At 46.2% G+C, this 11,501-nt stretch overlaps 2 protein-coding genes across 2 annotated transcripts in view; one reads left to right on the top strand and one right to left on the bottom strand.

The window, feature by feature from the left end:
- Positions 1–4: 4 nt before the first annotated feature.
- RPAIN (RPA interacting protein) lies at positions 5–11,467 on the bottom strand. The gene is made up of 7 exons (XM_058559996.1): positions 11,143–11,467; positions 9,743–9,913; positions 8,122–8,182; positions 5,599–5,710; positions 5,386–5,449; positions 4,153–4,293; positions 5–155 (listed from the first exon to the last, which is right to left on the bottom strand). Exons 1-7 carry the CDS (start codon positions 11,221–11,223, stop codon positions 126–128), a joined length of 660 nt encoding a protein of 219 aa, XP_058415979.1. The 5' UTR covers positions 11,224–11,467; the 3' UTR covers positions 5–125.
- The window catches only part of NUP88 (nucleoporin 88), a 31,522-nt gene continuing 31,367 nt past the window's right edge, over positions 11,347–11,501 (top strand). The window contains exon 1 of the mRNA XM_058559993.1: positions 11,347–11,423. The gene's annotated coding sequence lies outside the window, so the exon portion shown is untranslated. The remainder of the gene's footprint in view (positions 11,424–11,501) is intronic.

The raw sequence follows: 11,501 nt of genomic DNA, 5'->3' as shown, positions 1-11,501 counted from the left end.
CAGAGACGTTTGAAAAGATTTAATACAAAATAAGTTATAAATAAAAGGTTTGTATTTACAAGGTGCCTTCCCAGATGGAAGGAGTTGTTTCCAGCCCAGGAGGATGATGTGAGTTGAGGCCAGGTCTAGAGGATCACAGCCCACGTATCACAAGCCTGGATTTAAATAGAAAAAGCTTAGCTCAAACTATATTCCAGTCATGGAAATTATCTCAATATATGGTTAGAAGGTGTAATTAGTAATGACATTTATGCTGCGATTCGAATTCCTGTGTATGAGAAGATGCCGAGTTCAGTTAGAATTAGGAAATGGGTTCAGTGGTGTCGTCATCAGAGGCAGCTGATGAGCCCTGCTCTTGGGCTTCGCTGGACCCCTCCTGCAGCCTCGAAACAACTGCCTTTGAAACCAGCAGCAGCAGTGTAGTCCTCAAGGTAAGGTTAAATCCTGGAGACGGACTAATCAAATATCCTCACCCTCAGGAAACCGGTGACCAGAAAGATTACTCAAACTTGATAGCCGGCAGCTTTTATAACCCAGCAGGGAGGTGAGGTTCCTTCAACTTCACACGAGATTGAAACAGGCATGTGTCACGGAGGTACAAACCAGGCACGCTCACTGCAGGCAGAATCGACCTGGAGGACCATTCTAGCACACCTTCCTTGGTCTCCCCTAACATAATCAGCAAGCATCTGAGTGTAAAACTGGCTTCTGATTCCTTGACAGCTCTGCCCCACCACTATGCTAAGGAATCCTGTGGTTAACCTTGACTCCACTTCCACAGGTAATATATTTGGCTTTCTGGCGGTCTAGCACATTCCATCCCCATGACCACACTAGATCACTGTTCTCTCACATCTCAAACATTCCAAGTCCTTGTGGCTACATCTTACCACCTTCCGGAACCCACACCTACCTTCCTCTACCTCATCCTCAACATCCATGCTAAAGCACCCTACAGCCTGGCCTCACTGGATCTTGAACCCAATGTCCTTGATTCCCCTTCAGAGAAACCAGAGGTCTAGTGACACTGGAGCTCCAGAGCATTCCAAATGATGTACCTTTCAAAATGGTGAGCTCTGACATAGTGTACTGAATACAATTTTGTCCTTCCCTCACTCCTGTTTGTCATCTTTGCTGTGACCCCCCTGTCCAACAATGGACTCCCTGCCCACCCTGGAGCCAGCATTGCCAATCGTGCCATCCCTACAGCTGCTGACATCCCATAGTACTTGCCTTCTAAACCTCACCCTCCTCTTGGCTTCCCTGCTGCTCTGAGCTGAGGGTGCTGACGGTCAGGTGAGCAGACAGCTGGAGTCCACGACAACTATGCTGTGGCTGCAGCTGGAACCTCAGCAACTAGGCAACCTTTTGCTGCCTCTTTAATGGCCCTTTCCATTCCCTCCGGCACTTGGTCTGGAACTTGCACACTTAAGGAGCCAGCTCTGCTCCACTATGCAGATGGCTCACTTGTTCACCTCACTGAGAAGGCAGAAGCCGAAGCTGTCTGACCTGTGCCCCTTCAGCTCTCCTCCTCAAGGGCAAAGGCGTGAAAGGTAATGGCAGCAGTGCTACGGGGACTCAGCAGCAGGCACAGTGGAAGCCCAAGGAGGGTCCAGGCTTTATAACCTGAGGAGTCAGGCTTTATAGATTATCTGGCGTATAGTGGTGCTCAATAAACACTTGTGCAAATGATCCTTGAACTGAGTGGGAGGAGCCAAAGTCACTCCAGACAGAGAATAGCGGGAGCAAGAGCATGAGGCCCCAAAACACGCATATTCCAGACTCTGCAAGCAGTTCTGGATGGTTAGAGCAGAGGGGTGCATATGACTGTAGGCAATAGGCAGTAGTGACAGGTTTTACTTAAACTTTACCCACAGTGTCTCCTTCCATACACTTTGAAGGAAAACAGTGTCCCTCCACCAAGGCCAGAGCCTGGAGCAGGAAATAGCAGGGGTGCTGGAACCACCGAGACCTGGCCTCCAAGACCAGCTCTGTCTTAGCAGTGCAACTTTGGCCAAATCACTCCACTTATCTGAATCTGTTTCCTGTTCCTAACAATGGGAACAAGATCCACCTCATGATGAAACCAGATGATGTGTCTAGAACACTTGGCACACGGTTAAGAGTTCAATATGGGCCGATCTGGTGGTGCAGCAGTTAAGTGCACGTGCTCCGCTGCGCACACCGACGCACCGCTTGTCACCTGTCACTACTGCCTATTGCCTACAGGCGTATAGGCATATAGGTTGGGATCCCGGGCGCACACCGACGCACCGCTTGTCAAGCCATGCTGTGGCAGGGTCCCATATAAAGTGGAGGAAGATGGGCATGGATGGTAGCCCAGGGCCAGTCTTCCTCAGCAAAAAAAGAAGAGGATTGGCAGATGTTAGCTCAGGGCCGATCTTCCTCACAAAAAAAAAAAAAAAGTTCAATAAATGGAATTCCACTGCCCTCCTTCACCACGATCCCGTCCCTTCTGGTAGCTCTGGGTGCTTGTTTCCTCTCACCTACTCACCCCCACCCCACCCCACCCCTCCAGTGAATCCTCCTCAATTTATAAACTCCCTTAAACACTCCTCCTTCTAAAAAGCCAAGTTAACATCTTTCCTCCTCTAGATTGCCAAACTTCTTGGACAAACTATCACACAGTTATTGTTTCTACTTCTTGGCTCCCTATTCACTCAAATTCCTAAAACTGAAATCAGGTAGTGGTTACCTGACCCTTTAATTCCACCAAAACCATCTACATAAGGTCACCAAAGTCAACTTCAGTCTCTATGGTGAGTGCTGCTACCCACTCCCTCCTTCCTTTTGGAAATTTCCATGGTTTCCACTCCTCTGTTCTCTGGCCTCTGTTCTTCCATCTCCACCAAGGCTCCACTTGTTCCCCGGCACCCAAGATGGAGGCGGTGGCCAAGAATGCAGCATTGGCTTTTCCACAAGGCCTCCTTTGGCAGTGTCATCTCATCTATTCCTTGTAGCAATCATACAGAACAACCAACTCTTAAATCTATCCCTCACCCTCAGCTCCATTCCTACATTCCTAACTGCACCAAAACCTGGATGTCTCACAGAAATCTCAAATTCAACATGTCCACAGTTGAACTCCAAAGTTCTCTGCACAAACCTTGTCTTCTACAGATGGCCCCACCAATGGCCAGTTACCTTGCGTCTTCTTGGATTCCTCCCCCTGACGTCCACAGCTGAAGAATTTCATCAATTCCCTTTCTAAGCCCTCTTCGCTTCTCCCACAGAGTACTGGGACAGCCTCTTAAATGTTGTTTGTGACTCAAAACATCTCACATTTGCAGCTATTGTACTGATCTTCTCATCAGATCATGGCTCTCCTTTCCCTCATGAACCCAACGCTCCAGCTAGGCAGAACGTGAGGCTCTTCACAGACACTCCACAGTGCTCTGCCTCTCCACCTTGTTCTTCACCTGGGGCTCTTACACTCAAGCTCTTCCCCCAACTCACCATATCTACACATCCAAATCCTATTCCACACCTCAAGGCCAAGACTGAATGCCTCTTCCAGGAAGCCTTCATCCGTAAACGAGATCACCCCCTCTGAACTGCCACAGGCCCTCCCCCTCAAGCTCCCCAGAAGTTTTCTACCTACTTTTCGTATTCTTCTCTTATCACCAACTCAAGCCCTGAGCTCTGGGAGAGAATGTGTATTTCTGAATTTAAATGAGTCCTCAATACAGTTTTTTGTTAATGAATGAGTAGAATTACCTTATGGAAGAAACTTGATAAAAGTAAAATGTTGGTTGTGTTACTAGGCAATACTGCCTATAATAAAAACAGCTTCTACAGGTAAATGGCCTTTGGAATGAGAGGACCATGAATGAACTATAAATACCCAGTAGGAAGCCATAGTTTTGGACTTCCCTAAGTGCACTGTGCTCACAATCCCTGAATTCCCCTTGCTTGGGACCTGGAAGCTATAGCCACAGATTATTGCAAGAGATACTGGTTCCTACGGCAAGCTTAAGCCTTCTAAGCCAGGGTGGCTCTATATCCACTTGAGTGGTCCTGTTCTCTCACACCTGAGTTGTCACTTAGGGGGCCACAGACTAGCGCTTGGTCCTCTGTGAATAAAACCAACCACCGACCCACTCTTACCACTGAGTCCCAGGGGAGACTTACCAGACAGCTCATGAGAAGACTGGACTTTTCTTCTGTCTCTTCAGTGACTGAAAATTCAGGTGTGTGGGGACAGTGTGCACTGTGCTCATTCACACTGTCCTCTAAACAGGCACGGAGCTTCTGCTCTGTCAACTCCGGGGACTAAAAAACAAAAAAAGTTAAACTACAACCTAATCTTCGTTACCTCATAGTGTGGATTCTTCATGCCAACCAATATAACTCTGGTTCACTGTGACGGGCTTGATCCCTCAGCCTTTAACATCACTCTTGGGCTCACGATCATACTAAGATCTCTTAACCAATCTCCACCTAATTGCCTCTCCAGATGAACTGATGCTCTCCACTCCTGCTATAAAACACACCAACTGCCGCTTACAGCACCAGGAACATTCAGAACACCAGCAAGACTGCTTGGTCCCAGACCATTTGTGCTAATTGAACTGGCTACTGTAATTGAGTTATTTAATTACATATTATGTAAACCAATGATAGAAGAGAATGATGTTTTTATGATAGTAAGTGGAATGTTTAGGAAACACTCAAAAAGATGAGTCACTAAAAAAATTTTTTTTTAAAAAAGCTGTTGAATTAGGTAAAAAATGGGGAGGAAAAATCCTAAAGTTGTGCACTCAGCTTCTTGATGCACTTGACAGAAACAAAACTGGAAACTCTCGACTATGCATTCCAAGAGTGATTTATGTAAAAAAGACAGCTCTCCAATCAACAGAGCCCCACTCGAGGACTGACAAATAAATTCATACGTTTGAAACTTACCACAAAATGTTTCATTTTATAATTTGCTACTTGAACCAACTGACCAACTTTCCATTCCCCATCATGTCAGATAAGAGGACTCCTTCTGTATTTTAAGATCACTGAAGCTTAAATTCTGAATGTAGGTGTGTTTTCACGTACAGAAAATTTTTATGCAAGATCAGATACAAGTGTTTCCAATTCTAAACTGGGCTCTCTCTAAAGATCTTAAGCAGTGATACATTAGTAAGTATTTAATAAACAGCTAGGGGCGGGCAGGGAACACGCTGATATGTAGTGCTTGCCAATTTTCATGCTGTATATATTCTCACCATGGCTGATTTCAAGCTACCAATGTAAACTGAACATGAAGTTGGGAAGAGGGGTGCACAATGGGTTCCAGCACACCACTAAAGGTTCTTTAAGAAAGTAGATACACGTGGGAAGAGGTGACACAAAATTTGTGTGTGGAACACTTACATGAGTCGGGACGTACAGGCCACATTGACACATGACCACACCGCTTGTAATTCTCAGGTTGTACCTAGAAGCAGAAGTAGGATCCCAGAGCATTATGGCCAGAAGACCTGGATCCCCAAACCTTTCCAGACAACAAATTTAGGGGGAAATTCCACTCACCTTGGAGTGGGGGGTGGAAACCAAAAATGCTGAAAAGGTTTTGAAAACTCTTACTTTGTACACACAGGACAGATGAGGGAGTTTGCTTCCCACTCAGCCAGTATGATGCTGAGACACTTTTCATCAAACTGCAAGCTCTTCTCATATTCACTGATGAGGGACTGTTCTGTAAGGCAAAGGACAGATGGAGTGCTTCACCCAGATTGCCCTGTCCTTAATGCTAAGCTTCACCTTCAAAGGCTTCATCCACACAAGAGAAAAATTTGGGCAAAACCATGCTCCCAATCACTAGATATTTACTGCTCTGTCAGGCTTCATCTGGCTGGATCTCTCCCCACCTGTCTGTCTTCTTGTGACCACAAGAGGTGAAGTGGTCAGGCTAAGGGACAAGAAGATAACGTTCACATACATCTCCAGAGGCCACAGGAGCAGAGCTGTAGAGTGTGTCAGGGTCCCAGGGGCAGCTAGAGAAAGCGGGTACTTACAGGGCACTTACTTCTGATGCCAGGCCCACCCTGCTGAGTCTAAAGTAATCTGTTCCCCAATGTTCACATACTCAGAGTCTGTATTGCTCAGAATTGGTGTGTTCACTCATTCAGTAAACATGCAACAATACCTAGTATGTGGCAGGCAAGGGGTACAACAATGAAAAAGACTGGTTCCTCCTCTTGATGAGCTCTACACTCTAGACTTTAGAGCAGGGGTCAGCAAACCACAGCCCAGAGGCCATATCCAGCCCACTTTCTGGTTTATTTTTTAGGTGAGGAAGATTAGCCCTGAGCTAACATCTGTTGCCAATCCTCCTCTTTTTGCTGAGGAAGACTGGCCCTGGGCTAACATCCGTGCCCATCTTCCTCTACTTTACATGTGGGATGCCTGCCACAGCATGGCTTGAAAAGTGGTGTGTGTGTCAGTGCCCGGAATCCGAACCTGCGAACCCTGGGCTGCTACAGCGGAGCATGCGAACTTAACCACTATGCCACTGGGCCGGCCTCCCACCTTCTGTTTTTCAAATCAAGTTATATTGGAACATAGCCATACTAATTTGTTTATGTATTGTCAATGGCTGTTTTCACACTACAATGGCAGAAATGAGTCGTTGCAACAGAGACAGTATGGACCATAAAGCCTAAAATATTTACTCTCTGGCGCTTCACAGAAAGTTTGTCAACCCCTGTTCCTTATGACAGTATGACAGAACACAGTAAAGCCTCGTCACTTCCGATTTTTCAGTTAAATATATCCCACAGGAAATATTTAGTGAGTCCTATGTTTCACCACTAAGATAGGTTTTGTAGGTGAGGGTGAAGGGCAAATCAATAAAAAAAAAGATAACTAAAATCAAGGAATCTACAGTCTAACTTGAGTCAATAATACCAATCACGACAACTAACACTCGCATAGCACTTACGATGTGTCAAACACTATCTTAAGTCTTTTCTATGTATTAACTTCACTGCTATTATCCTCATTTTAAAGATGAAGAAACTGAAGCACAGGGGGATGAAATGCTTTGCTCTGTGCCACACAAGTTAAGACGGAAAAGCTAAGAAGTGAATCTTAGCAGTCTGGCTCAAGAGTCCATGCTCTGGCCTCTTCACCATAACAGCTATCGTTTATTGAAAGCTTTCTGTATGCCAGGCACTGCTCTAAGTCTTCCACACATGTTATTTACGCCTACAAACAAACTTATAGGGTAGGTCTATTATCTTTATTTTACAGATGATAAAAACTAAGCCTAATCAAGATAGGGCTATGCGGAATAAATAACTTACTATATAACGTGCTAAATTATGCACTCTACGGTGCTATGGATACCTCAGGAAGCAGATGCTCACAAAACCCTGGGGAGTCAGTAAAGAATGGATTGAGAGAGAAGGCACTTAAATTAGGTAGTGCACAAGAGATCTGATCATGCACTGTATCCTGTAAGGTAACAGGATTACTATTAATCCATTAATAGAGAGGTACTGTAGGATAGAATAAACATAGGAACTGGACTCACAAAATTAATTTTGCTTCCCAACTCCACCACTAGCTATACAACCTGTGTAAGATACCACTTTCTTCTGTCTCCTACTACCTTGTAGGGTAGTCATAGGAGATAACAGTATCATGGAAGGAGTCTTCAGTGTGCTGAAGACAGACAGCCAAGACTTCAGAATAAAAATAGAGACTTCTGGACACTGAAGATGGAAGTAGAAGAAGGGGAGTTAAGAACTAATTCTGTTTAGAAAATACATCAACACTAGAGTAGCTTGAGGCTTTTTTTTTTTTTTTTTTATCTTTTTGTTTCACTGAGGAAGATTTGCCCTGAGCTAACATGTGTTGCCAATCTTCCTTCCTTTTTTTTTTTCCCTTGAGGAAGATTCCTCCTGAGCTAAACAAGTGTGCCAATCTTTCTCCATTTGTGTATTTGGGTCACCGCCACTGCACAGCCGCCAACAAGTGGTGTAGGTCCGCACCCGGGAACCAAACCTGGGCCGCTGAAGCAGAGCGCATTGAACTTAACCACTAGGCCACAGGGCCCGCCCCTTGAGTAGCCCCATAGTAGGAAGGACTACTCCCAGAGGTCACCTTGGTCAATCAGCTCCTGTTGGATTTCCTCCAGCACAGTCAGGTCCATCGGCCCCTCCAACTGCAAGAGAAAGTGGGGTCATCAGAGGTTTGAGGTTATAGTCAGCTGACAAGCCCCACAATGATTCATACTTGGAGGCTGGCTTGAAGAACTCAGATTTAACTGAAAAAATCAGCCAAGGCCTTCTGCAGAAAATGCTGATAATACAGTAATGTGGTCATGCTGAGAAGTCATCAACAAAAGATTAAATTAACCACCCAGGGACAAAATAATGGCACCAAATTTGAAGGAGACAGTATAGTGCAGCAGCTAAGTATATGGTTCTGCCAGAGCTATGTGACTGCTGGAAAGTTCCTAACCTCTGTAAACTTCAGTTTGGGCCTCTGTAAAGTGGGAATAAAACCTCCCGCAGAGGGTATTTGTGAGCACTGATTGTGATTATGTAACTCAAACATTGAAGATACTGTAGGACACATAGAAGGCACCAAATAATGCATCATTATTATAGAGAGCTTTGATGTTTCCAAAGCAGTTTCCTACCTGTTTTCTTATATTGTCCTCACAATGCTAACAGTATCTTCTTCATATTATACATGTGAAAATTAACGCTCAAAGAGGCAGAGTAGAGTTAAGAGTCAATAGCAAAACCCGGATCAGAATTCTGGAACTACTGACTTCCAACCCAGTGCTCCTCCTGATACACGGTAAATGGTTTCCTATCCACATCCAGCTCCCAACTCTGACTGAGATTAGAATCAGAAAGCTCCTGGAAATTTTTTTTCTTTCTTTTTTTTTTTTTTTGTGAGGAGATCAGCCCTGTGCTAACATCTGCCAATCTTTCTCTTTTTTTCGCTGAGGAAGACTGGCCCTGGGCTAACATCCGTGCCCATCTTCCTCCACTTTATATGGGACGCCACCACAGCATGGCTTGACAAGCAGTGCGTCGGTGCGTGCCCGGGATCCGAACCGGCGAACCCCGGACCGCCGCAGCAGAGCGTGTGCACTTAACTGCTTGCGCCACCAGGCCGGCCCCTCTGGAGGTCTTTTTTTTTTTTTTTTATAATTTTATTTATTTATTATTTATTTTTCCCCCAAAGTCCCAGTAGATAGTTGTATGTCATAGCGCACATCCTTCTAGTTGCTGTATGTGGGACTCGGCCTCAGCATGGCCGGGGAAGTGGTGCGTTGGTGTGCGCCTGGGATGCGAACCTGGGCCGCCAGTTGTGGAGCGCGCGCACTTAACCGCTAAGCCACGGGGATGGCCCTGGAGATCTTTTCAAAAAGAGAGATTCCTAGCCCGTGCCTACTGAATCAAAATTTCAAGGGGTGGAGCCAAGGAGTGAAATTTCTTTCTTTTTAGTTTCATAAGTGATTATGAAACTAATTATGAAACATTATGCTGCAATGATGCAACTGGTCGACAGTCTGGTATTTATGAACCATTAATCTAGACGAGTCTCACATTAAGGGTAGGAGAACCTGGGTTAAAGGCAGTTAGAATCCTGATTGCGGGCCAGAGGATGGATGGGTTTAGAGGACTTGGGGAAACAGGTACAGAGAGGACACTAGCCATTCTTGGTGCTGTAGCACCCTCCCTGAAAACACATATCCCAGCCTGACCTGAGCCAAGGCCTCTGGAGAGCTCTTCACTGACTGCAAAGCATGCCACTCTTCCTCCATCACCTCTTGCACTAGAAGGGTGTTCTGAGCTCCCCCTGGTAGATGGCCTCCAGCCTGGCGGTATTTGTTCAGGAGCCTGTCCCGGCTGTTTCTCATTCTCTCCAGGCATCCCTTGGGAGAAGGAGAAGGATGGGGGGAAAAAAAAACCCATTCCATTTTTAACAAAAAACCTCTTAGATTAGTTGTTAAAACATTAAAGGAAACTTATAGACACAAAATTTCAATTATAATCCTAACTATTGTTATTTTTGCACATTCCTCTCTGGTCCTTATCCACATGTAGACAGGTGAAACCACAATGCTTTGTTCATGTGTTTCCAGATTACTATATCTCATATTCTGTCCTCAATGCCAGTTTTCTCAATGGCTGGGTGGTGATAACTCAGCATCCACTGTGCTATTACAGGACATTTAGGTTGCTCCAAATTCTTGCTACTCTAGATATGGCTATGATAGTCGCCTTCCTGTACAACAGTGTTTCTCAAGTTGGGGCGATTTTGTCCCCCAGGGGACATTTGGCAATGCCTGGAGACATTTTTGGTTGTCACAACTCTAGTTGTAGGGCTACTGACACCTAGTGGGTAGAGGCCAGGGATGCCACTAAACATTCTGCAATGCACAGAACAGCCCACCACAAGGAAGAACCATCTTCCTCAAAATGTCAATAGCTAAGGTTGAGAAACCCTGCTGTCAACAGTCATTTCTATCATCAGATTATTTTCCTGGGATATACCCACTACTTTAGAGATTCCTGGAAAGGTAGGCCATATTACTTACAGGAACTATGCCGAGTGCACAAGCGGTCAGAACTGACTTAGGGCACAACTTTGCTAAGACTTAGTAACTGAGGCTTAGAAGAAACAATTTGGAGCAGAAATAATTTCTGGAATTAGAAATAACTTCTTATTACTCGATTCCTCTCTGGAATAGAAATTATCTCTATCTCGCATGAGGTACGCATACAAAGCGCCTCTCTCGGTGCCCACCTATCCAACAGCAGCAGGCGGTGGTGGCGTTATCGCAGAAGCGCAGAGGAGCGGTCATGACCACACTTCAAATTTAATACAAACCCGAAATCAAAATTAAGGCTTCCTGGGACTGGGCCGGCCCGGGCTAATCCCACACCTAGGGGTCCAGAAACTCTGGGAGGCGGCCGGGCAGTGGCCAAGGCCAGCTCCACAGGCGGGCGGCCAGGGTCCAGGTCCACCTCCACTGGCCAAGCGCTCCCGGCACCTGAGTCCCCCAGCTGGGCTGAGGCGAAGGCACGGAGGAGAGCGGCTCCAGCACGGATAAGAGGAGTGACGACGGCCCAGCCAAGGCTTCCCAAACCCCACACTCACCTGCCGAAAAGCCTCTTTCCAAGGCGGCGAGCCCACCAGTTTGTACAGCGAGCGGCGCCGAGACCCTGAGGGCTCTGCCATCTGCTCTTCGCGGGAGTCGCCGCCAGAAAGCTCCGCCCCCCTCCTCGGGAGCGCGCAGAACCCTGGGAGTTGTAGTTTCTGGGTGCCGATCGCGCTGGCTCGCAGGGAATTCTGGGAAGCGTTGTCTCACCGGCCGGCCCCACACGGAGACACATTTGGGCATCTCAAGGATGGGTGACTGAAGTAGTGACATTTGGGAAGTAAGTCTTGAGGGGAGGTTTTGGATGTGTAGGTTTATCCAGGTGTGAGTGTCCAATAAGCAATCAGACACTACACAG

Source organism: Diceros bicornis, chromosome 18 (genome assembly GCF_020826845.1).
Source record: "Diceros bicornis minor isolate mBicDic1 chromosome 18, mDicBic1.mat.cur, whole genome shotgun sequence".
Taxonomy (NCBI): Eukaryota; Metazoa; Chordata; class Mammalia; order Perissodactyla; family Rhinocerotidae; genus Diceros; species Diceros bicornis.
This window is presented reverse-complemented; position numbering and strand designations above follow the sequence as displayed.

What these genes read in the sequence shown, in the direction of transcription:
- RPAIN (XM_058559996.1), bottom strand. Translation starts at nt 11,223, where the DNA reads ATGGCAGAGCCCTCAGGGTCTCGGCGCCGCTCGCTGTACAAACTGGTG. An exon ending in CTCCAGAGGCCTTGGCTCAG is followed by an intron (nt 8,183 to 9,742) that starts GTCAGGCTGGGA and finishes TTTCTCTTGCAG; the next exon opens with TTGGAGGGGCCGATGGACCT. An exon ending in GTCTTCTCATGAGCTGTCTG is followed by an intron (nt 156 to 4,152) that starts GTAAGTCTCCCC and finishes ATTTAAATCCAG; the next exon opens with GCTTGTGATACGTGGGCTGT.